The following is a 27,133-nucleotide window of genomic DNA, read 5'->3' on the forward strand; positions in this document are numbered from 1 at the left end:
AACTATGTACTTGTATGTACCAATATCCTGGCCTGGAGATTTGCTAGTGCTGCTTGGGATGGTTTAAACTAATTTGGTCAGGGCGGCTGCGAACAGGTGACACCGTGGCTTCAGGCCTGGTCCTCGGTACAAGCCGTCCATCTGCCCCTGCTCACATCCAGTAAATCAGCAAATTGAACTCGCGGTGTCCCAGATTAACAATGTTCAAAGGGATCTTGCAATCACAAGAAAAGCGACTGTGATGGCCGCTTGCTATTTGACTGTAAGCCTCCATCGACTCGGGCAGCAGCTCCTTGATTCTGTACCTTATACATATATATTTGTCTGGTTGTGTTTCACTATTTGAGATGTGTTTGCATACGTGAGGACCGGGAGCAGGAGTCAGGCATTGCAGCTAGACTGGGCCTCAAAGCTACTGTGTTGACTAGCGAGTGCCGGGGGCCAGTTAACAGATGATTTCAGTGGGCTGGGGGTTCTGAACGATATATCTATATACTATATGTATAGATATATACATATGTAACACTGGCTTCACCTAGCGGCTTGATCTTGGGGGTGGTAACCCCACCCCCGCCCGGCCAAACTTAAGAAATCTCGTTTGGGTGGATGCTGCGCGATTTGTCCCATTACAAATCAGTACCCCACAATATGCAATTAAATGATTAAGCTTTATAAGCTCTTACTTTGACCTTGTGATTGGTAGAGAAACAAAATATAAAAGAAAAAGGGCACCAATCTTACTTAACAGTCTGTGCACAATCGTTGGAGCTCACTCAGTAGTCTTCCTCCCACCATTCGATCTCCTCCGAACATCGCCGACCTTCGGACCCCCGCTCAGAGTCCACTGCGTCTGGCAGCCTACTGAATCTCTCCATTCGCGTCTTCTCTCTTCATCCCTCTCTCCAAAGCCTGCGAAACCAACAGCTTCCAGGATCACCAGACAGGGCAACAGAATCCGAATTGGCTAACATGCATTATTATCTTCAGCCATAACCCAAACATTTCTGCTACAAAGAAACTATTACCTCAGCAGTTAACCATTACAGAGAAGCCATTACATTAGCCTTAGCAGTGAAATATTACAGAGAAGCCATTACATAAATACATACATGTTCTGCATTGTTGCATTTTTACAACAACGTTGGGTTTATTGACTTGTATGTGTCAAGTTACGGCATCGTGGGGAGGGGGTGGGCCTCGGTCTCAGGGCTCTTATTACGTGATTGTGATCTTACAGTGTGTCTGTTGGGTTTGTGTCTTTGCACCGTGACCCCACAGTAATACTGTTTGGTTGTATTGATGGGTATCATTTATGGTTAAAATACAATTAAATATGAATTGAATTGAATTAGAAAGGGTGAATAAAAATAACCCAAGTGCAAGCAGTGCGGTCATTCTTGGAGCAGCCATTGCTGTGAGTCGGTCAATGTTTGAAGTGGCTTTGGCGGGGTAAGTATCTGATAAGTTTCTATCTTTCTTCTTAATTCTTCATTCATCATCATTTAGGGATCGGTAGTGCAGTGAGAATGGCTCCAGGGGCACTGTTTTCTACTGTGTGTGAGACGTCCAGTCTCCCAGATCAACACATCTACACCAGGTGCACCGAGCTGCAGCTTCTCAGAGAATGTATGAAGGAATTGGAGCTACAACTCGATAATCTTCAGCTTGTATGGAAGAATGAGGAGGTGATAGACAGGAGCCGCTGGGAGGTAGTCACCCCGAAGCTGCAGGACACAGGTAAATGAGTGACTGTCAGGAGAATGAAGGAAATGGGCAGCTATGCAGAGTACACCTGTTGCTTTTTTCCTCAATAATAAGTTGAAGAGACGACCTACGACGGGGAGGTGGGGGTGTGGGAAGCCACAGTAACCGGGTCTCTGGCTCTGAGCCTGGTGCCTGTGGCTCAGAAGAGCAGAGAGGTGAAGAGCACTACAGTGGTAGTAGGAAATTCCATAGAAAGAGGAACAGAGGCCAAATGGTGTGGGTGCGATAGAGACATCAAGATGGAATATTGCCTCCCAGGTGCCGGGGTCAGTCAGGGATGTCTTGGATCGGGTTCTTGGCATTCTCGAGGGGGAGGGCGAGCAGCCAGAAGTCTTGATACATATTGGCACCAATAACGTAGGTAGAAAAGGTGCAGAGATCTTGAAGAGAGATTTTAGGGAGTATGTAGAAAGCTGAGGAACAGGCCACCAGGGTAGTAATCCCTAGATTGCTGCCTGTACCACGTGCCATGAGAATAATTAGAGCATGATTTGGCAGTGAACGTGTGGCTGAGGAACTGGTACAGGTGCCAGGGGTTCAGATTTATGGTTCTTCTGCAGAAGGTAGGACCTGTACAAAAGGAACGGGTTAAACCTGAACACAAGTGGGACCAATATCCTTACGGGCAGGTTTGCTAGAGTTTATCGGGGTGGGTGCGGGTACTGTGGGAACGAGAGTGATATTGCTGAGGATGAGGTAGTTGATTCACAAACAGAGGCAATGTGTAATGCCTCTCCTAGCAAAATGAGGCCGAAGATGGGTAAAAATTGCAGTCGACATGATGAATTGAAATACCAGAGGCGGACAAAATTGAAAAGGGTGAATAGAGAAACACACTCAAAACGCCAGAGGAAATTCCTCCAGCACTTTATGCAGGTTGCTTGGATTTCCAGCATCTGCAGATTTTTTCTTGAAGGGTGAATAGAGGACTGAATATGTTATATTGAATTGGCGCAGGATACAGAATAAGTTAGATGAACTTGTAGCACAATTACAGATGGCATATATGATGTGTGTATCACTGAATCATGACTTAAAGAAAATTATAGCAGAGAGCTTTATGTCCAAGGATACACATTGTATCGAAAGGACAGACAAGGAGGTAGGAGTGGATGGTGTAAACAAAAATGAAATCATACAATAAGAAAGAGGTGACAAAGGGTCAAAAGGAGTTGAATCACTGTGGATGGAGCCAAGGAACTGCATACATAAAAAGGCTCTGATGCAAGTTCTATACAAATCCCCAAACAGTAGTAAAGATCTGGTCTACAAATTACAATGGGAAATAGGAAATGCATGCCAGAAGTACAATGTCATGACAGTAAGAGGGGTAGGTCAGGAAAATCAGGTTGGTGCTGGATCTCAAGAGGGTGAATTTGTAGAATGTTTACAAGGTGGTGTTTCATAGCAGCTCACGGTTGAGCCCAGTAGGGGGTCCCCGACTATCGACTGGGTGTTAAAGATTTCGGCAAGGACTAGCTGGGCCGAACAGTCTGTTTTTCTGCTGTGCTACTCTTTGCATCTATAACCCTATGTATTGTATTTCGAGCCAGTAATGCTGCCACCTGCTGTGCAGTAAAACCTCTGTGTTGTTACCCTGCCCTCTCTCCCTGATACACTGAGTCACCTGGTTGCACTGGGGACCGGGATTCCTGAAGGTGAATGGAATTCATCGCTGTTCACAAAGAATGAGCACTGACCGAGAGGCAGTTGCTTGCTTCTGTCAGATCTTTTAATCACAATTCAAAAGTACATCGAAATATTACAGAAGAAAAAAAACAAACATTAAGCTGGACTATGATGAGGGGTGTGTGCACAGTACTTGTCAGATTTAACTACTGCATTGATACTTGGACTCAATAGCACAGGAGATTGAATTTAAATTCCAGCAGGGCTGAGGAAATTAAATTCATTGAGTGGAACGATTCGACATTGAAGCTGGGAACACTGACATGAATCCATATCTTACTGGACCTGGCACTGAATAGGGGGGAGGATGTAATCATTGCCAACCTGCTGTCGCTGGAACTGGTCATTGGTAGGTGGACCACCAGACCCTCCAGTTCTGATGAAGTGTCACTGCTCAAACTGTCGACTGTTTATTCTTTTCCATAGATTGGGAAAATCAGGTCAGCACTGGATCTCAAGAGAGAGAATTTGTAGAACGTCTGCGAAATGGCTTTTTAGAACAGCTTGTTGTTGAGCCCACTGGAGGATCGGCTGTACTGGATTGGGTATTGTGTAATGAACCGGAGGTGATTAGAGAGATTGAGGTGAAGGAACCCTTAGGAGGCAGTGATCATAACATGATTGAGTTCACTGTGAAATTTGAAAAAGAGAAGCCGAAATCTGATGTGTCGGTATTTCAGTGGAGTAAGGGAAATTACAGAGGAACTGGCCAAGGCTGACTGGAAAGGGACACTGGCGGGAAAGAAGGCAGAGCAGCAGTGGCTGGAGTTTATGCGAGAAATGAGGAATGTGCAAGACAGGTAGATTCCAAAAAAGAAGAAATTTTCGAGTGGAAAAAGGATGCAACCATGGTTGACAAGAGAAGTCAAAGCCAAAGTTAAAGCAAAGGAGAGGGCATACAAGGAAGCAAAAATTAGTGGGAAGACAGAGGATTGGGAAGTTTTTAAAACCTTACAGAAGGAAACCAAGAAGGTCATTAAGAGAGAAAAGATTAACTATGAAAGGAAGCTAGCAAATAATATCAAAGAGGATACTAAAAGCTTTTTCAAGTATATAAAGAGTAAAAGACAGGTGAGAGTAGATATAGGACCGATAGAAAATGATGCTGGAGAAATTGTAATGGGAGATAAGGAGATGGCAGAGGAACTGAATGAGTATTTTGCATCAGTCTTCACTGAGGAAGACATCAGCAGTATACCGGACACTCAAGGGTGGTAGGGAAGAGAAGTGTGCGCAGTCACAATTACGACAGAGAAAGTACTCAGGAAGCGTGAATAGGCTAAAGGCAGATAAACCTCCTGGACCAGATGGAATGCACCCACGTGTTCTGAAGGAAGTAGCTGTGGAGATTGCGGAGGCATTAGCGATGATCTTTCAAAAGTCGATAGATTCTGGCATGGTTCCGGAAGACTAGAAGATTGCAAATGTCACTCCACTATTTAAGAAGGGGGCAAAGAAGCAAAAAGGAAATTATAGACCTGTTAGCTTGACGTTGGTGGTTGGGAAGTAGTTGGAGTCGATTGTCAAGGATGAGGTTACAGAGTACCTGGAGGCATATGACAAGATAGGCAGAACTCAGCATGGATTCCTTAAAGGAAAATCCTGCCTGACAAACCTATTACAATTTTTTGAGGAAATTACCAGTAGGCTAGACAAGGGAGATGCAGTGGATGTTGTATATTTGGATTTTCAGAAGGCCTTTGACAAGGTGCCACACATGAGGCTACTTAACAAGATAAGAGCCCATGGAATTACGGGAAAGTTACATACGTGGATAAAGCGTTGGCTGATTGGCAGGAAACAGAGAGTGGGAATAAAGGGATCCTATTCTGGTTGGCTGTCGGTTACCAGTGGTTTTCCACAGGGATCAGTGTTGGGGCCGCTTCTTTTTACATTGTACATCAACGATTTGGATTATGGAATAGATGGCTTTGTGGCTAAGTTTGCTGACGATACGAAGATAGATGGAGGGGCCGGTAGTGCTGAGGAAACGGAGAGTCTGCAGAGAGACTTGGATAGATTGGAAGAATGGGCAGAGAAGTGGCAAATGAAGTACAATGTTGGAAAGTGTATGGTTATGCACTTTGGCAGAAAAAATAAACAGGTAGACTATCATTTAAATGGGGAAAGAATTCAAAGTTCTGAGATGCAACGGGACTTGGGAGTCCTCGTACAGGATACCCTTAAAGTTAACCTCCAGGTTGAGTCAGTAGTGAAGAAGGCGAATGCAATGTTGGCATTCATTTCTAGAGGAATAGAGCATAGGAGCAGGGGTGTGATGTTGAGGCTCTATAAGGCGCTGGTGAGACCTCACTTGGAGTACTGTGGGCAGTTTTGGTCTCCTTATTTAAGAAAGGATGTGCTGACATTGGAGAGGGTACAGAGAAGATTCACTAGAATGATTCCAGGAATGAAAGGGTTAACATATGAGGAACATTTGTCCGCTCTTGGACTATATTCCTTGGAATTTAGAAGAATGAGGGGAGACCTCATAGAAACATTTTGAATGTTAAAAGGCATGGACAGAGTGGATATGGCAAAGTTGTTTCCCATGATGGGGGAGTCTAGTACAAGAGGGCATGACTTAAGGATTGACGGGCGACCTTTCAGAACAGAAGTGCAAAGAAATTTTTTTAGTCAGAGGGTGGTGAATCTATGGAATTTGTTGCCACGGGCAGCAGTGGAGGCCAAGTCATTGGGTGTATTAAAGGCAGAGATTGATAGGTATCTGAGTAGCCAGGGCATCAAAGGTTATGGTAAGAAGGCGGGGGAGTGGGACTAAATAGGAGAATGGATCAGCTCATGATATAATGATGGAGCAGACTTGATGGGCCAAGTGGCCTACTTCTGCTCCTTTGTCTTATGGTCTTATGATCTTATGTTGCCTGGCGTGTTGAGTTCCTCCAGCATTTTGTGTGTGTTGCTTTGGATTTTCAGCATATGCAGAATTTCTTGTGTTTGTGACATTAAACATCTACACCAGGATAACTGAATCTAAATTAAATTGTGAGGCATTCTGATGCAAAATGCTGCAGATGCTGGAAATCTGAAATAAACCTGGAAGAGTTGAGTTGTTCACTGGGTCAGGAAGTGACAATAGAGAAACAGCTCCTGGAAATGATGGTAACAGAGATCGCCCTCCTTATAGGGGTAACGGGAAACACTTGGACTCAAGCCGTGTGAGGATTAACAGGAGTCCTGATGGATTGTTTATCCCCCTCCATTGATGCTGCCTGACCTGCTGAGTTCCTGCTGTGTGTTGCTCATGATTTCCAGTATCTGCAGAATCTCTTGTCCAGATGGGGATGGGGTGCCAGAAAGACATTGATTTCAGGTGATAGATATCAGGATGATTTGGCAATCCCTCCGGGATAGAGTAAGAGGGGCACTCTGATAACAGCCCTCAGTTACCAATGCCTTCAGAGGAAGCGGCTGCCTTGGCATTTTTCAGGACAATTTTAGCTGTCTCCACCATTGTATCCAGCGAATTGTTCAGCATCATGAGAGTCACTGCAAAGGATGATGTTGCTCCAAAGACAGAGCCCAGAATGGGGACAAAGTCAAGGAAGGGCTCAGCAATTGTCAGAGCCAATGCCACGTTGCTTCTCTGCAACAACAGCAGGATCTGCTCACGTGTGATCTCCCCAAACACCCAGATGTGCTCTGTACCTCTCCGCAGATCTGCTACACTGGTCCCCATTCTCTGGGCCAGTCTGCGGAGGGATGCCTCATCCAGACCAAGGTTCTTCTGTATGAACAGGATACCAGAGATAATGAGCACCAGGTCACAGGCAAGAGACAAACCCGGAATGGAAACTGCACCGATACCCCCCGATATGGCGGACAGCATCTGGATGAATGGCCGCAGAGCCTCACGTTTTCCCTCTATAGCAGCTTCAGATGTGTTGGGGAGAGCTGCGGTGAACAGATTCTTCTGTGTCTCCATGAGATTGGATACCACAGCCTTCTTTAGTTGAGGAAAATCAAAGTCCTCAAGGTCAAATGCAGAATAGAGAAAAACAGTAGGTTTCTCTATCCCTGCTGCCCGCAGTGAGGAGACGCAATATTCTCTCACTCTCCGGAACATATCCTCCTGGTTGTAACCCTTCTTGTGGCTTTCTGCCCTTTTAGTGTCGTCCATTTTAGAGCGCACCAGGTAGAAAGGTTTGCCCGCCTTCTTCAGTGCCTCAGCCAGTAACTTGTCATTCTCTGTGAACCGAGAATTAGTGACAATGATGCCCAAATCATACTGGGAAAAGTTGGTTTCCTTCATAAATTTTTTCACCGGAAACCTTGGTGTATTCAACCCGGGGAAGTCATAGTACTGAACGTTAGGAAGGGTGGGGTGGGGGTAAGGTTTTATTTCAGTGGTGGTCTCTGTGCTGCCAGTTGGGGCAGCCCCTTCCTCATTCTCATCCAAGTCAAGCAGAGCATTGATCAGGGTCGATTTGCCCGAACCACCTTCACCCATCACCGCAATCCGGATCTGTACATTTTCGAACTGCTTGGATTTTCTCTCGATGGCCAATTGAAAACCCTTCTGTCCTTCACGTTTATAGGCAGACACCAGATCCTTCACATCCTTGGCGTTGTAATACAGGTTGGATAGAACACCGGCCATTTCCCCCTGAAGGAGGAAAACATGTTTATTAGGTTGGAGAAGGAAGTCATCAGGAGATCTCAAGGGATCCATTGTGAACGAGCCGAATGAATATAAAATCAGCTTGATGGTATATGTAAGAGGGTGGTTGCTTTTCTAATTAGAGGGCGGCAACCACTGGTGACTAAGAGGTCTCCTGCTTCTTGTAATTGTATTAATGATTTGCATGAGAATATAATCAATTTGTGGAAGATAGCAATGCTGGTGGTATAGCAGACAGTGGAGAAAGTTGTCTGAGATTACGACAAGATCCACATCACTTGGGAAGTTTGGCCAAAGAGCAGCAGATGGAATTTAACGGACGTGGGCAAAGTGAGTAATTTCAGAAACACAAGAAGTGCAGGGAAAATACAGTATTGACAGTTCCCCGAAAATGGTGTCACAGGTAGACGGGGCAGTGACATAGAAATTTGAAGCAACACACACAAAATGCTGAAGCAATTTAGCAGGCCAGGCAGCATCTATATAAAATATAAAACAGTTGATGTTGCGGGCCAAGACCCTTCAAGAGGAGAAGTCAGAGTAAGAAGGTTGGAAGAGAGGAAGAAGAACAAGATGGTAGGTGATAGGTGAAACGGGGAGAGGGGAAGGAGTGCAGTAAAGAGCTTGCAAATTGATTGATGAAAGAGATTAAGGTCCAGAGGGAGATGATGGGCAGGTAAGTGAGAGAGGAAGAGGGGAAGAGGGAAATGGAAATGGGGTTAGTGAAGGTGGGGGGGGGGGGTAATTACCAGAAGTTCAAGAAATTAACGTTTATGCCCTCAGGTTGGAGGCTACCCAGATGGAATATAAAGTATTGCTCCTTCAACCTGAATGTGGCCTCATCACAGCATTAGAGGAGGCCATGGACTGATATATCGGAATGGGAATGGGAAGTAGATTTGAAATGGGTACTTTCAATTCTATTTTCAATTTCAGCCATCTTTGAGGATGTAACAAAACACATAGATGAAGGTAGAGCAGTGGGTGTAGTGTATATAGATTTTAGTAAGGTATTTGATAAGCTTCCACATGTGATGCTTATTCAGAAAGTAAGGAGGCATGGGATCCAAGGTCACCTTGATATGTGGATCCAGAATTGGCTTGCACACAGGAGGCAAAGGGTGGTTATAGATTGTTCGTATTCTGCATGGAGGTTGGTGACCAGTGGTGTTTGGCAGGGATCTGTTCTGAGACCCCTCCTCTTTGTGATTTTTATAAATGACCTGGATGATGAAGTAAAAGTTGGGGGGGGTGGGGAGGTTAGTAAGTTTGCTGGTATCCTGAATGCCAGGTGACTGGATCTTTCTGACCAAACTCCCATGAGAGGTCTTGGTGAAGGTCTTACTAAAGTCCATTTAGACTACATCCTTTATCAACTTTCCTGGTAGCCTCTTAGAAAAAAATCTATAAGCTTTGTTAGATGTGACCTACCACGCAAAAAGGGATCTAGACCATCTCTAAACAGTCTCTGTCTATCTAATGCCTGTCAGGAGGAGGGGAAATACACAGCCAACGCAGAATATACCTGTGGCTGATCCCCTCAAAAATGAGTATATGACTTTAAATACCTCTGAAGGGGACTACAACAAGAACAACAGTGACCAGGTCTCTGGCTCTGAGTCTGATGCTGTGGCTCAGAAGAGCAGAGAGACGAAGAGGACATATATATATAGGCACTAATGAAATAGGTAGACAAAGAGAGAAGGTCCTGAAGAGAGATTTTAGAGAGCTAGGTAGAAAGCTGAGAAACAGGAACTCCAGGATAGTAATCTCTGGGTTGCAATCTGTGCCATGTGCCAGTGAGGTAAGAATAGGATGAGTTAGCTGCTGAAAGCATGGCTGAGGAACTGATGCAGAAGGCAGGGGTTCAGATTTATGGATCATTGAAATTGCTCCAGCGAAAGGTATGATCTTTATAAAAGGGACGGGTCATACCTGAGCCCAGAGGTTCAATAACCTTGCGGGCAGGTTGGCTGGAATTGTTTGGGTGGGTTTCGGAATTTGGCAGGGGGGATGGGAATTGGAGTGATGTTGAAGAAGAGGTAATTGGTTTACAAACAGAGGCAATCTGTAGTGAGACTCCTCACAAGAAGATGCTGATGACAGCACAAAGTTGCAGTCAACAAGATGGTTTGCAACATAAAAGGCGGACAAAATCGAAAATGGTGACTTCAGGACAAAAGTTGTTATATTGGAATGTGTGCAGTATACGGAATAAGGTCAATGAACTTGCAACACAGTTGTGGATTGGCAAGTATGATGTTGCAGGTATCACTGAATCATTAATGTGGTTGTGCATTTCTTATTCCTCAGTTGCACCCATATGAGCTTAGCAGATGAGTCCTGTCTGTCCGGTCTGAGGACAGGGGGACATTGTCTGTGACTAGTAATGCCTCTCTTCCCTCTTTCATATTCTCCCTCTATTTTATCCCTGCTGCATCAATCTGCCAATCAACTTGCTGAAAGGAAATTCTGACCTGTTCTTGTACCGCATTGCTCCACATATTATCTTCTTAATCTGACACAGACAGCAGCAGCTCACCCAGAATGAAATCAGTTCCTTTGTTAATTTTATTGCAGATTGGGTAACGGGGAAGTTCACACAACACGCAAGAGTGTTCCATGTGCTGCTTCCAGCTCCAGGACCATTGGTAACACCAGAGTGCTGGCACTGAGCAAAATGAAACTGGTTCAGGGAGACAGATCACAGGGGTCAAGAACAGAACAGGGAAGGGAGAGGTCCACAATGAATGACTCACTGTGAGGGATTGCTTTACAGGGTTGATCTCGATGCAGAAGGAGAGACCCACAGCAAAGATCACAGCACAGAGAGAAGAGTGCACAGGCAGGTGTGCAGATGCCAGAACTAGGAAGATGATATAGTTTAATACTTGGACAAGGAGTTGGTGTAGGACGGAGGGTTGAAGCAGTATCGTAGGAAGGGCGGATAACGGTGCTGCAGATGATGTAGCTGGTTTACAAGCAGAGGCAATGTGTAGACAGCAGAGTCTGTTATTAGGGCAAAATTGCAGTCAATGGCATTAGTTGCAACATAAAAGGTGGACAAAAGCAAAAAGGGTGTTGTATTTGAATGCATACAGTGTATGGAATTATGTAGATGAACTTTCAGTACAGTTGCAGATTGGCAGGTATGATGTTGTAGGCATTACTGAATCATGACTGAAAGAACATTATAGCTGGGAGCTTAATGTCCAAGGATACACATTGTATCGAACGGATAGGCAGGAAAGCAGAGGGAGCAACGGTACTCTGTTGGTAAAAAAATGAAATCAATTCATTAGAAAGCGGTGACATAGGGTCAGAAGTTGTTGAATCATTGTGGACAGAGCTAAGGAACTGCAAGGACAAAAAGACTATGATAGAAGTTATATACAGACCCCCGAACAGTAGTAAGGATGTCTACAAATTACAATGGGAGATAGAAAATGCATGTGAAAAGGGCAATGTCACAATAATCATGAGGTACTTCAATATGCAGGTGGATTGGGAAATCAGATGGGACTGGATTACAGGGGAGGGGATTTCTAGAGTGCCTACGAGGTGGCTTTTTAGAGCAGCATGTAGTTGAGCCCACTAGAGGATCAGATCATCTGGATAGGGTGTCGTGCAATAGGCCAGAATTAATTAGAGACCCAAAGGTAAAATATCCCTTAGGGGCAAGTGATCATAATATGATCAAATTCACCCTGAAATTTGAAAAGGAATAGCTAAAGTTAGATGTATTAGTATTACAGTGGAGTAAAGGAAATTACAGAGGCATGAGAGAGCTAATGACCAGAATTGATGGGGAAAGAACATTGGCAGGGATCATTGCAGAGCAGCAGTGACTGAAATTTCTGGAAGCAATTCAGAAGGCACAGGATACATACATACCATAGAACCATAGAACATTACAGCACAGAAACAGGCCTTTTGGCCCTTGTTGGCTGTGCCGAAGCATTTTTCTGCCTAGTCCTACTGACCTGCACCTGGACCATATCCCTCCATACACCTCTCATCCATGTACCTGTCCAAGTTTTTCTTAAATGTTAAAAGTGAGCCCACATTTATCACTTCATCTGGCTGCTCATTCTGCACTCCCACCTCTGTGTGAAGAAGTCCCCCCTAATGTTCCCTTTAAACTTTTCCCCCTTCACCCATGTCCTCTGGTTTTTTTCTCCTCTAGCCTCAGTGGAAAAAGCCTGGTTGCATTCACCCTATCTGTACCCATCATAAATTTATATACCTCTATCAAATCTCCCCTCATTCTTCTACGCTCCAGGGAATAAAGTCCTAACCTATTCAACCTTTCTCTGTAACTGAGTTTCTCAAGTCCCAGCAACATCCTTGTAAACCCTGCCTGCACTCTTTCAACCTTATTAATATCCTTCCTGTAATTTGGTGACCAAAACTGTACATAATACTCCAAATTCGGCCTCACCAATGCCTTACACAACCTCACCATAACATTCCAACTCTTATACTCAATACTTTGATTAATAAAGGCCAAAGTACCAAAGGCTCTCTTTACGACCCTATCTACCTGTGACGCCACTTTTAGGGAATTTTGTATCTGTATTCCCAGATCCCTCTATTCTACTGCACTCCTCAGTGCCTTACCATTTACCTTGTATGTTCTACCTTGGTTTGTCCTTCCAAAGTGCAATACCTCACACTTGTCTGTTTTAAACTCCATCTGCTATTTTTCAGCCCGTTTTTCCAGCTGGTCCAAATCCCTCTGCAAGCTTTGAAAACTTTCCTCACTGTCCACACCACCTCCAATCTTTGTATCATTAGCAAATTTGCTGATCCAACTTACCACATTATCATCAAGATCATTGATATAGTTGACAAATAACAATGGACCCAGCACTGATCCCTGTGGCACACCACTAGTCACAGGCCTCCACTCTGAGAACCAATCCTCCACTACCACTCTCTGGCTTCTTCCATTGAGCCAATGTCTTATCCAATTTACTACCTCTCCAAGTATACCTAGCGACTGAATCTTCCTAACTAACCTCCCATGTGGGACCTTGTCAAAGGCCTTACTGAAATCCAAGTAGATAACATCCACTGCCTTCCCTTCATCCACTTTCCTGGTAAGCTTCTCAAAAAACTAATAGATTGGTTAAACATGACCTACCATGCACACAGCCATGCTGACTCTCCCTAATAAGTCCCTGTCTATCCATGACCTACTTTTAGATCCTATCTCTTAGTACTCCTTCCAATAATTTACCTACTACCAACGTCAAACTTATCGGCCTATAATTTCCCGGTTTTCTTTTAGAGACTTTTTTAAATAACGGAACAATATAAGCTATCCTCCAATCCTTCGGCACCTCATTCATAGCTACCGTCATTTTAAGTATATCTGCCAGGGTCCCTGCACTTTCAACATTAGTCTCCTTCAAGGTCTAAGGGAATACCCTATCAGGTTCTGGGGATTTATCTACTCTGATTTGCCTCAGGATAGCAAGCACCTCCTCCTCAATCTGTATAGGTTCCATGACCCTATCCTGCTTGTTTGACTTATTTCCATTGACTCCATGCCAGTTTCCTTAGTAAATACAGACGCAGAAAACCCATTTAAGATCTCCCCCATTTCTTTTGGTTCCATATATAGCCAACCACTCTGCTCTTCAAGAGGACCAATTTTATCCCTTACTATCCTTTTGCTCTTAATATACCTGTAGAAGCTCTTTAGATTATCCTTCACCTTGACTTCCATCTCAAAGAGGAAGAAGTAAAGGAAAGTTGTCACAACTGTGGCTAACAGGAGAAGTCAAACCCAACATAGAGCCAAAGAGAGGGCATATAATAGAGCAAAAACTGGTGGGAAGTTAGAAGATTAGGAAGCTTTTAAAAAACAACAGAAGGCAACTAAAAAGTCATTAAGAAGGTAAAGATGGAATATGAAAATAAGCTAGTCAAAAATTTAAAGAGGATCCCAAAAGTTTCTTCAGATACATAAAGTGTAAAAGAGAGGTGAGAGTGAATATCGGACTGATGGAAAATGATGAGGTAGTAATTGGGGGGGGGGGTTACAAAATGGCAGATGAACTGAATGTGTGTGAAGCTATCATAACTACAGAGAAAGTTCTTGGGAAACTGAAAGATTGGAAGGTAGATAAGTCACCTGGACCGTATGGTGTACACCACAGAGTGATGAAAGATATGGCTAGACATATCATGGAGGCCTTAGGAATGAGCTTTTAAGAATCATTAGATTCTGGAATGGTTCCAGAAGTCTGGAAAATTGTAAATGTCACCCCTTTCTTCAAGATGGGAGACAGGCATAAAAAAGGAAACCACGGGCCTGTTAGTCTGACCTCAGTGGTTGGGAAGATGTTGGATTTCATTATTAAGGATGAGATTTAACGGCACTTGGCGGCACATGATAAAATAGGCCATAGTCAGCATGGTTTTCTCAAGGAAGTATCTTGCCAGACAAATCTGTTGGAATTCTTTGAAGAAATAACAAGCAGGATCGACAAAGGAGAATCAGTTGATGTTGTGTACCTGGATTATAAGAAGGCCTTTGACAAGGTGCTACACATGAGGCTGCTAAACAAGCTATGAGTCCATGGTATTTCAAGAAAGATTCTAGCATTGATTGGCAGGAGGCTAAGAGTGGGAATAAAGGGAGCCTTTTCTGGCTGGCTGCAGGTCAGCGATCTGTGTTGGGATGGATACTTTTCACATTATATGTCAATGATGTAGATGATAGAATTGATTGTTTTGTTGGAAAGTTTGCAGACAATATGAAGATGGGCAGAGTGGCAGTTAGTTTTAAGGAAGTAGAGAATCTATAGAAGGAATTAGACAGATTAGGAGAATGGGCAAAGAAGTCACAGGTGGGATATAATGTTGGGAAGTGTTTGGTCATGCACTTTGGTGGAGGAAAAATGCAGAGAAAATACAAAAAACTGAGTCGCAAAGGGACTTGGGAGTCCTTGTGTAGGATTGCCTATAGGTTATTATGCAGGTTGAGTCTGTGGTGAAGAAGGCAAATGCAATATTAGCAATCTTTTCAAGAGGACAGCCTCAGGGTAGAGGGGCAAACTTTCAAAACAGAGATGCAGTGAAATTTTTTTAGCCAAATGTTCTTCGTATGATAACCCTTTCATTCCTGGAATCATCCATTCTTGTGAACCTCCTCTGGACCCACTCCAATGCCAGCACATCTTTTCTAAGGTGAGGGGCCTAAAACTGTTCACAATACTCAAGGTGAGGCCTCACCAGTGCCTTATAAAGCCTCAGAATCACATCCTTGCTCTTGTATTCGAGACGTCTTGAAATGAGATCATAAGACCATAATATTATGAGCAGGAGTAGGCCATCTGGCCCATTGAGTCTGCGCTGCCATTCAATCATGGGCTGATCCACTTCTTCCAGTCATCTCCACTCCCCTGCTTTCACCCCATACCCTTTGATGCCCTGACAAATCAAGAACTTATCTATCTCTGCCTTAAGTACACCCAATGACTTGGCCTCCATAGCTGCTTGTGACAACAAATCCCACGGATTTACGATCTTTTGACTAAAGTAATTTCTCTGTATCTCAGTTCTCAAAGGACGTCCTTCAATCCTGAAGTTGTGCCCTCTTGTCCTAGAATCCCCTACCACGGGAAATAATATTGCCATATCTAATCTGTTCAGGCCTTTTAACATTTGGAATGTTTCTATGAGATCCCCCCTTCATTCTCCTGAACTCCAGGGAATACAGCCCAAGAGCTCCCAGATGTTCCTCATACGGGAGCCTTCTCATTCCTGGAATCATTCTCGTGAATCTTCTCTGAACCCTTTACAATGTCAGAATACCTTTCCTAAAATAAGAAGCCAAAACTGCACACAAATGTGGTTTCACACGTGCCTTATAGAGCCTCAAGATCACATCCCGGCTCTCATATTCTATACCGCTAGAAATGAATGTAAACATTGCATTCGCCTTCTTCACAACTGACTCAACCTGCAGGTTAACCTTTAGGGTATCTTGCACAAGGACTCCCAAGTTTCTTTGCATCTCTGCATTTTAAATTCTCTCTCCATCTAAATAATAGTCTGCCCATTTATTTCTTCCACCAAAGTGCATGACCATACACTTCGCAACATTGAATTTCATTGCCACTTCTTTGCCCATTCCTTTCAGCTGTCATGGTCCAGTCCATTAACTACTCATTTCAGTTAATTTCCTTTTCCCCATGTCCCACTGGGCTCCTTGATGAGGGCACCTGATCCTCATTCGAACCGGCAGCATATAAATTCTGGCTTTCATCTTCTCGCTGCTGGTTCGTCACCTCAGAAGAGCGGCGAGTCAAGTTCCGAGACGTCAAGAATAAGGAACCGTCTTCCGAGCCACCATGAATAAGGGACTGTCTTCATGAGCTTCTCTGTGTCAGGATTCATATTGTCAGTCATTGGTTGGTTTAGTCGTCTCGTTCCCAGATGAGTAGATCTGGCCATTTGCTGCTACTCCAAGTTGGGAATTCTGTCTCTTCGTATCTAGCTGAGGATTGCTGACCGTTTGCCGCTCCTCCGAGCCAAGGTATGAATTGTCTGTCTTTGGTGTTGTCAGCTCCGTGTTCCATGTTCCAAGACCCGGCTTCTAGTCCAAGTTCTGAGCCCCGGCTCGGCTCTGGGTTCTAGTCAAGTCCAGGTCCAGGCCCCGAGTCCAAGTTCAGTCCAGGTCCAGGGCTCCAAGTTCCAGTCCAGTCGGGGCTCTGAGTTCCAGTCCAGTCAGGGCTCCAAGTTTCAGCCCAGTCAAGACTTCATGTTTAGGTCAAGTCCCAGTCCAAAGACTGGCTCTGAGTCCAAGGCAAGTCCTAGTCTGTCTCCGTGCCTGTGTTCTGCACTTGGGTTCACCCCCAGTCACTCCTTGCAACATAAACTATCTAAGTCTCTCTGCAGGCTCTCTGTTTCCTCACCATTACCCACTCCTCAACCTATCTTTGTATGATCGGCAAACTTAGCCACAATTCCCTTAATACCGTAATCCAGATCACTGATATACATCGTAGAAAGTAACGGTCCCAACACCAACTCCTGTGGAACTCCACTGGTAACCGGCAGCCAGCCAGAATAGGATCCCTTTATTCCCACACTGTTTTCTACCGACCAGCAAATGCTCCACCCACTTCCCTGTAATTCCATGGGCTCTTTTCTTGCTAAGCTGCCTCATGTGCGGCACCTGTCAAAGGCTTTCTAAAAATCCAAGTACACCACGTCTACTGCATCTCCTTTGTCTACCCTGCTTGTAATTTCAATCTCATCCCTAACAATCAATTCCCAACCACTGATGTCAGGCTAACAGGTCTACAGTTTCCTGTGTGCTGCCTCCCACCCTTCTTAAATAATAGAATAATATTTGCAATTTTCCAGTCATTCGGTACAACGCCAGAATCTATTGATTCTTGAAAGATCATCGTTAACACTTCCGCAATTTCTCTAGCTACTTCCTTCAGAACCCAAGGGTGCATTCCATCAAGTCCAGGAGATTTATCCAACCTCAGACCATTCACCTATTTCAGTCATAATTTGCACTGCATAAACCCCACTTCCCTGACACTCTTGAATGTCTGACATACTGTAGTTTTCTTCGACTGTGAAGACTGATGCAAAATACGTATTCAGTTCCTCTGCCATCTCTGCATCTTTCATTACAATATCTCCAGCATCATTTAGTATTAGTTCTATATCTACCTGACTCCCTTTTACCCTTTATATACTTAAAAAAAGCTTTTAGTATCTTCTTTGATATTAGTCACCAGCTTCCTCTCACAATTCATCTTTTCCTTCTGAATGACTTTCTTAGTTTCCTTCTGCAAGTTTTTAAAACCTCCCCAATCCTCTATCTTCCCACTAGCTCTAGCTTCCTTGTATGGCCTCTCTTTAGCTTTTGAGTACTAACATTGAGTCAACACTGACTCAACCTGTAAGTTAATCTTTAGGGTGTTCTGCACAAGGACTCACATGTCCCTCTGCATCTCAAATTCCTGGATTTTTTCCCCATTTAGAAAGCAGTCCGCACATTTATTTCTACTACCAATGTGCATGACCTTGCATTTTCCAACATTGTATTTCATTTGCCACTTTCTTGCTCATTCTCCTAATCTGTCTAAATCCTTCTGCACCCCACCTGCTTTCTCAACACTACCTGCCCCTTCAACAATCTTCGTATCATCTGAAAACTTGGCAACAAAGCCATCTATTCCATCATCTAAATCATTTGTGTACAGAATAAAAAGAAGTGGTCCCAACACCGACCCTTGCAGAACACCACTAGTCACTGGCAGCCAACCAGAAAACGATGCTTTTATTCCCACACACTGTCTCCTACCAACCAGCCAATGCTTTAACCAGGTTAGTAACTTTCCTGTAATATCATGGGCTCTTAACTTGGTAAGCAGCCTCATGTGTGGCACTTTGTCAAAGGCCTTCTGAAAGTCCAAATATACAACATCCACTGCATTCCCGTTATCTATCCTGCTTGTAATTTCCTCAAAGAATTCCAACAGGATCATCAGGCAGGATTTTCCCTGAAGGAAACCATACTGAATTTGTGCTTGTCACCACCACTAGATTCGTAGTTGTCATAGTGATTGTTGAGACTTGAACACAGCATAGCAACTCTTCGCTGCCTGTTTGCATTTGACTTTGCCTGAGAAATTGGACTGTCGAGTCAACTGACTCTGAAGACTAGTGGTATTCATTTAGTATTTAGTTGTTCTTTTCAGCCACAGTGTAGGCTTCATTTTCCATTTGAGAGTTTCAATTAATGGCCCTGTTTGGCCTAGTGTTTATTGTTCTATTTTCCCTTTAACACTGTTCGCATTAAAGTTGGTGAACTACTGACCCACTTCAGTGTCTCTCACCCTGCACTTGGGCCATATCTGACCTACTAACAGTACTATCTTGTCCTGTGTCACCAAGTACTCCATCACCTCATCCTTAACGGCTTTCCAGTCACTGAGGTTAGGCTAACTGGTCTATAATTTCCTTTCTGCTGCCTTCCTCCTTTCTTAAAGAGTGGAGTATATTTGCAATTTTCCAGTCCTCTGGCACCATGCCAGAGTCCTTTCATTTTTGAAAGATCATTTCTAATGCCACCACAATCTCTAACACGACCTCTTTCAGAACTCTAGGGTGCAGTTCCTCTGGTCCAGGTAACTTGTGTACCTTTAGGTCTTTCAGCTTTTTGAGCACCTTCTCCCTTGTAATAGTAACTGCACTCACTTCTTTTCCTTCACAAACTGCAACCTCAGGCTGACTACCAATGTCTTCCATAGTGAAGACTGACACAAGATATTTATTTAGTTCATCAGGCACCTCCTTGTCCCCTATTATTATTTCTCCTACCTCATTTTCTGGTGGTCCTATATCCACTCTTTAAAAAAAAAACTTTTACTATCCACTTTGATATTATTTGCTAGCTTGCTTTCATATTTTATCTTTTCCATTCTAAATATTTTTAGTTACTCTCTGCAGATTTTTAAAAACTTCCCAATCCTCTATCTTTCCACTAATTTTTGCTTTGTTGTATGCCCTGTCTTTTGCCTTTACAATAGCTTTGACTTTGCTTGTCAGCCACACTTGTACTATTTTACCATTTGAGTATTTCTTCATTTTTGGAATGCACATGTCCTGTGGATTAGGGAGATGTGATGAAAGATAACAGATGAATGACAGATGATGGATGACAGATGAAATCAAAAATCTAATGGAAGAAAGGAGACGGAAGAAAGCAATCCTATAGAATATAAGTCCTTAGATAAAAAAGTTAAAAGCTTATGTCAAAAAGCCAAAGAAGAATGGTTAAACCAGGAATGTGAGCAAATAGAAAGAATCCCTATTGCTGATCCAAAAAGGTTACATCAACAAATCAAGAATATCACTGGTAAAAAACTCATCTGTTCTTCAGGTGGATCTTTGAAAGCAAAGGACAGGTACCATTATCATGAAAAAAGATGAGATTGTGAACAGATAGACTGAGAATATTCAGGAATTGTTTGAATATGATCAAGCAAAAAAACAGAAATTAAGGAAAACATTGAAGGTCCAAGTATTTTAAAATCTGAAGTTCGTAATACAGTAAATAAGATGAAGAAAGGAAAGGCAGCAGGTGCTGATGAATTAGTAATAGAAAAATTATTGCCCTCGAAGATTATGGAATTGAAAAACTTACTGATTTAATCAATGACATTTATGAGACTGGAATAATACCAGAAGAGATGGAAAAAATCAGTATTTATCACTCTTCCTAAGAAAGCCGGAGCAATAGAATGTGAATTACATAGGACCATAAGTTTAATGAGTCATATCAACAAGATACTTCTAAGAATTTTGATGACAAGAGCTAAAAGTAAGATACTAGCTGAAACAGGCAAAGAACAATATGGTTTTGTGAAAGACAAAGGTACAAGAAATGCGATATTGATGTTAAGGATATTATCAGAATGAGCAATTCAAGTGCAAAAAGATTTGTTTGTTTGTTTTATTGACTACACAAAAGCATTTGATAAAATGAAGCACAATAAGTTATTTGAAATATTACAGCAAACTCTAGATCTAGATTCGAAAGACCTCTGCCTAATCAGAAATCTGTACTGGGAACAAACTGCCGCTGTAAGAATAGATGGAGAAGTGAGTCAGTTTACGAAAATCAAGAGAGGCGTTAGACAAGGGTGTGTTTTCTCCCCTGATTTATTCAATGTGTTCAGTGAAACAATATTACATAAAATAAGAGACATTTTGGGAATCAAAGTTGGCGGTGAAAACATCAATAAGTTCAGATATGCAGATGACCCTGTGTTAATTGCAAGTACGGAGGAAGAGCTACAAAACTTAATTGATATAATTGTTGAAGACAGTGCAAAGATGGGTCTATCTATCAATTGCAAAAAGACAGAATGTATGGTGATATCCAAAAAGAAGGAGAATCCTATCTGCAGGCTGAGAATAAATGGGAAGACATAAAACAAGTAAAGAACTTTTGCTACTTAGGAAGCTGGGTGACATCAGATGGCAGGTGCGACTTGGACATCAAAAGAAGGATAGGGATGGCAAAAGGCACTTTTATGAGAATGAGGAGTATACTGACCAATACTAAACTAGGCATGACGACCCGCCTCAGAGTACTGATATGTTATGTTTATCCAGTTATGTTACATGGCTGAGAATGTTGGAGGATATCTAGTAACACGAGGAAACGAATTGTAGCAGCAGAAATATGGTTTTTGAGGAGGATGCAAAGAATATCATGGATGAAACGAATATCTAACAAGCATGTCATGAACAGAGCAAACACAAAAAGAGAAATAATGTATGAGATCATGAAAAGGCAACGTAACTTCATTGGACATGTGATTAGGAAAGAGGAGTTAGAATACACGGTAATTATGGGAAAGATTGAAGGGAAGAAAGCAAGAGGAAGACAAAGACAAATGATGATGTAGATAACAGCCAGAGAACTGGAAATGAATACCAATGAATTGATCCACTTGACCCAAAACAGGAGTGTGTGGGCCATGGCAGTCAAAGCTCAAACTGGGCACGGCACCTGATGATGATGATAATGATGACGACATGTCCTGTATCTCCCTTATTTTTTCCAGAAATGCATACCATTGCTGCTCTGCTGAGATCCCTGCCTGCAGCTCCTTCCAATTTACTTTGGCCAACTCCTCTCTTATACAACTGTAACTTCCCTTACTCCACTGAAATACTACTACATCAGACTTCACTTTCTCCCCGTCAAATTTCAAGATGAAGACATATTGTGATCACAGACCCTTCAGCTCATCTAGTCTATGGCGACACGACCTGCTTATTCCCACTTCCCTGTAACCGGATCGTACGCTGCCAAACCCCTCCTATCCGTGTACCTATTCAAACTTCTGTTAAATATTACACACTTGATCCCGGATTCAACTCTTCCATTGGCAGTTCTTCCCACACTCTCACCATCTCACCACTCTGAGTGAAGACGTTTCTCCTCAGATTCCCTTAAAATATTTCGCATTTCATCCGAACCTATGACCTCTGATTCTAGTCTCACCCAGCCCGAGGGGACGAATCAAACAAGCATTCACCCTTTCTAATTCTGTTGGATCATCCCTCAATCTTGCTGCGCTCCAGGCAATAAACTCCTAACCTTTTCAATTTTGCCTGTAAGCCAGATCGTGAAATCCCGTCAAAATTCTTGTAAAATTTCTCTGCACTCTTTCGATCTTTTTGATATCCTTCCTGTAGGCAGATGACTAGAACTGGACAAAATACTGTAAATTAGTCTTCGAAACTTCAACGTCAAAACTGCAGCCAAACCTCTGTACTCATAACTTTGATGAATGGAGACCAATGTGCCAAAAGTTCTCTTTGGGACACTACGTGTGATGCCACTTTCAAGGTATTATGGATGCCATTGGCGTTCTATTCCTATGCTAGTTCGTCCTTCCAGTGCAACACCTCACACATGTCTGGTTCAGCTTCCAACTTCCAACTTCCTGCCTAATTTCACCAGATGGTCAAGATCTTGCTGCAAGCTTTGATATCTTTCCTGCCCGTCCACTACGCTCCAAATCTTGGTGTCATCCGCAAATCTGCTAAACTGGTTACCACATTCCCGTCTAGATCACCAAAAAGCAACAACGGGCACAGCAGGATCCCCGGCAGCACACTATCAGTCACACCGAGGTGATGGGCTGGTAGTGACGCCGACTGGGATTGGCTCTGAGAACATCTACACTCTTATCTGCTGCAATAAACAAGATATAAGATCTCGCGGTGGCATAGCATTTCAATTCCAAATCCCATTCCCACACTGCTATACTTATCCACAGCTTCCTCTACTGCAACGATGAGCCAAACACTGGCTGGTGGAACAAAGTCATATTCCGTCTCCGTAGTCCCCAACCTGCTGTCATGGACATCGATTTCTCTAAGTTAACCTCAGTCACTGTGTCCTCCCCGTTTGTCTCCGCTCGATGCCATCATCCTCTTAATCCTTCGCAATCCCTTTCCCACCCTCACAACCAGATCATCGCGCTCCTCATGTTCACCATGAACTTCCCTTTATTAAATCCTTCACTGTCCTCTCCTAACAAAATCCTTCCCCTTTCAGTCTATCAGTCTCGTGCGTCTTACATGATTACGTCCTATCACCTTTCCCTCCCAACCACCTTTCCTTCACCTGAAACTCAACTATCACCTGCCAACTTGTACTCCTCACCCTCCTCCAACATTTTACGCCGGCTTCCGCCTCACTCCTTTCCACTGCCGACGAAGGCTTCGTCCCGAGAAGTCAACTCCTCACTTCCCTCCGTAGCCTGACCTTCTGAGTCCTTCCAGCATTTTGATTGCATTGCTACTTCCGGGGAGGGGGGAGGTCTACGGGCTTGGTCGAGGTGTCCTGTCAGTTCGAATCCCAGAACCAAATTTGGGAATATTCAGGCAATGGCTGCGAAACTATCGCAAATATAAACAACTTACCTGTGTAGTGTTCAGTTTCCCTGCAGTATCACGGTTGCTACAATCGGTCTATACGGCTGGTTGCAGAAATCCTGTCAGTTTCAAACCCAAACAAAGATTGTTAATACTTGGAAACTCGCAAAAATGTAAACATTTTACCTGTATAGAGTTCAGTTTCCCTGCTGTATCACGCCTGTTTATAGAATGGTTTAGAATGTCGCTTAGCGCTCCCAATCCAGGATGAAATTAATTAGAACATAAAACATTACAGACTCTTGGCTCACGTTACCGCGCCAATCCTTTACCCGAAATCACACTGATCCAAAAACCAATCTAACCCTTACCCCGAGGTGGCGCACTACTTTTTCTTCATCCATATCCCCATGTAGAGGCTCTTACATGTCCCTAAAACATCTGCCTCAGCCAGTATCCCAGCAGTGCGTCCCAATGTAAAAGTCAAATGTACATAACCCTCCCACAAACCAATACTTTTCTCCAATGACTTTAAAACTATGCCTTCTCCGATTAGCCATTGCCAGCTGTCCGCTCCACTCGTGTATTTTTTTCATGTTACGCAACTCTGTCAAACCTCCTCTCATCCTCCCTCATGCCAAAGAAAAACAACCCTATCTTGCTCAAACATTTTCTCGCAGGGCATGTCCAGTGAGCATCCTGGTATTTTTACCCCGCAGCCTCTCAAAACCTGACACATCCATCCGATAATGGGGAGACCGAAACTGAACACAATACTGCAAGTGTGGTGTGACAAGAGAGAAATGATCTCATGTCACGCTCCGATTTCTGGGCGCTGTGACTCACGTAGCCTCCTCTCTCAAACTTATCACCCACACAAGTCACCTGATCGTGTGTCCCAGTAACCCCGACACATTCACTGCGAGCGCAGACCATGCCGGAGGGTGACACGGCGAGACGAACGGGCATAATTTCACCAATCGGAGGGGTGAGGAATATCGAGGGACAAGGACAGAAGCTACAAAGATCTCCCAAACTGGGAAGAATGGGGATTGATGGATCTCCAGCCTTTGACAGGGGGTCGGTAGCGGAGGACAGGGGCCAATAGAGGTCCACAGGATTGGTCACAGATAGCTCGTCAGCTTGAAAATATCGGATAACATTTGGCTGTTGTGAGAAAGTTGTTCTGTATCTAGTACAAACGAAAGGTAGTATGCGCTGAATTGTTGCACAGTGATCTTAATCCAAAACGAAACTAATTCTACGCACTCTCCGAATAACAGTTGAATTACCCCAAAACACACCACAGCGTGATGGGCGATGTTACACTGCAAATGAAATGCCCTCAAATTCATCCACGCAGACCAACCACCTCACCGTTAGTCTCAGGTGAACTCCAAGAAAAAGCAACTCCTTCGTTACACAGTATGTTCCCAGTCTCAGCAATGACCACTCACGCACTGCCTAGTCTAATTTGAAATAGATCTCAGCTCGGGGCTCCGCCCAACAGAGGGAAACAGACCGCGGCTACACTGCTCAAAGTAAAATTAACTCAGAGTCGGAATCAAGGGGGAAAAGAACAGATCAGACAGGGGAGCTTCACAGTGGCGACCCTATACGGGGAGAGAGGTGTTCGTGGGTCCCCTTTCTAAAGTCGGTGAAACCCCTTTGGGGGAACCATTTTTTTCCAAAACCTCTACATTAGCTTACATTCAAGAATTTGGTTCTTGACACGGCGACATCCCAGATTCTAGATGGTGTTCACCTATCTCTCACTGGGAGCCACAACATTGCTTTGTTTGAATTGGGAACGAAGACTGTCAAGATCCGTTCATTGACCTGTGAATCTAGATCATTACTTCAGCAACGAAAGAAGTCCGGGCTACTGGGGGAGCAGAAGAAGCTGGGAGACGGGAACAAGTGCAGGACCAACAAGGTAACAGACAGACGGGGCTATCAGAAAGTTCAAGTCCTTGTTAAGTAGTCCTTTAGAGAAGATCCATCTGAATGAGACCATGCACGGGGTCGGTCAGATATATCACGGCAGTTTGAAGTATTGGACAGATTTTGGGATGACTCAGTAAAAGTTTTCTGAAACTGGTGCAGATATAAACAATTTACCTGGGAGGAGATTCCTGCAGTGTCACTGTTCGACAGAGAATGAAACAGGAGTGTTGTTCACTGCTCTCAACCTGGAATGAAACTAACTCTTGATACTTCCTGAAATTCATATGGGTTATTTTAGGACACTCCCAGTAATCCAAAAACATTTCCTTACACAGTATGAACAAAGCAGATAAGCACAGAACGTGGATCAGTACTTGGAGCTATGATGTTGTGGCCATTACAGAGACTTGGATGGCTCAGAGACAGGAATGGCTACTTCAAGTGCCAAGTTTTAGATGTTTCAGAAAGGACAGGGAGGGAGGCAAAAGAGGTGGGGGCGTGACATTGCTAATCAGAGATACTGTCACAGCTGCAGAGAAGGAGAAAGAGATAGAAACATAGTAAACCTACAGCACAATACAGGCCCTTCGGACCACAAAGTTTTGCTGAACATGTCCCTACCTTAGAAATTACTAGGCTTACTTATAGCCCTCTATTTTACTAAGCTCCATGTACCCATCTAAAAGTCTTTTAAAAGACCCTATCGTATCCACCCCCACCACCGTTGCCGGCAGCCCATTCCACTCACTCACCACTCTCTGAGTGAAAAACCTACCCCTGACATCTCCTCTGTGCCTACTCCCCAGCAACATAAACCTCTGCTCTCTTGTGGCAACCATTTCAGTCCTGGGAAAAAGCCTCTGACTATCCACATGATTAATGCACCTCATCTTATGTACCTCTATCCGGTCACCTCTCATCCTCCATCGCTCCAAGGAGAAAAGGCCAAGTTCACTTAACCTATTCACATAAAGCATGCTCCCCAATCCAGGCAACATCCTTGTAAATTTCCTCTGCACCCTTTCTATGGCTTCCACATCCTTCCTGTCGTGAGGTGACCAGAACTGAGCACAGTACTCCAAGTGGGGTCTGACCAAGTGAGGGTGGAAGCAAAAAGTACTAAGGAGAAAAGTGGGGTCTGACCAAGTGAGGGTGGAAGCAAAAAGTACTAAGGAGAAAAGTAAAAGTGGCAGGCCGACAAATCCAGGGCAAGCATTAAAAAGGGCCACTTTTCAACATAATTGTATAAGGGCTAAGAGAGTTGTAAAAGAGCGCCTGAAGGCTTTGTGTGTCAATGCAAGGAGCATTCGTAATAAGGTGGATGAATTGAAAGTGCAGATTGTTATTAATGATTATGATATAGTTGGGATCACAGAGACATGGCTCCAGGGTGACCAAGGATGGGAGCGCAACATTCAGGGATATTCAATATTCAGGAGCGATAGACATGAAAAAAAAGGAGGTGGGGTGGCGTTGCTGGTTAAAGATGAGATTAACGCAATAGAAAGAAAGGACATAAGCTGGGAAGATGTGGAATCGATATGGGTAGAGCTGCGTAATACTAAGGGGCAGAAAACGCTGGTGGGAGTTGTGTAAAGGCCACCTAACAGTAGTAGTGAGGTCGGAGATGGTATTAAACAGGAAATTAGA

General features: G+C 43.7%; 2 protein-coding genes across 2 annotated transcripts in view; both read right to left on the bottom strand.

Moving 5' to 3' along the window:
• The window catches only part of LOC140201127 (uncharacterized), a 105,921-nt gene extending 105,111 nt beyond the window's left edge, over positions 1–810 (bottom strand). Inside the window, exon 1 of the mRNA XM_072264753.1 lies at positions 742–810. The gene's annotated coding sequence lies outside the window, so the exon portion shown is untranslated. The remainder of the gene's footprint in view (positions 1–741) is intronic.
• Positions 811–6,856: 6,046 nt separating this feature from the next.
• Positions 6,857–24,987, bottom strand: LOC140201128 (interferon-inducible GTPase 5-like). The gene is made up of 3 exons (XM_072264756.1): positions 24,914–24,987; positions 23,585–23,655; positions 6,857–8,080 (listed from the first exon to the last, which is right to left on the bottom strand). Exon 3 carries the CDS (start codon positions 8,072–8,074, stop codon positions 6,857–6,859), a length of 1,218 nt encoding a protein of 405 aa, XP_072120857.1. The 5' UTR covers positions 8,075–8,080; positions 23,585–23,655; positions 24,914–24,987.
• Between the last annotated feature and the right edge of the window lie 2,146 nt (positions 24,988–27,133).

Source organism: Mobula birostris, chromosome 8 (genome assembly GCF_030028105.1).
Source record: "Mobula birostris isolate sMobBir1 chromosome 8, sMobBir1.hap1, whole genome shotgun sequence".
Classification (NCBI taxonomy): Eukaryota; Metazoa; Chordata; class Chondrichthyes; order Myliobatiformes; family Myliobatidae; genus Mobula; species Mobula birostris.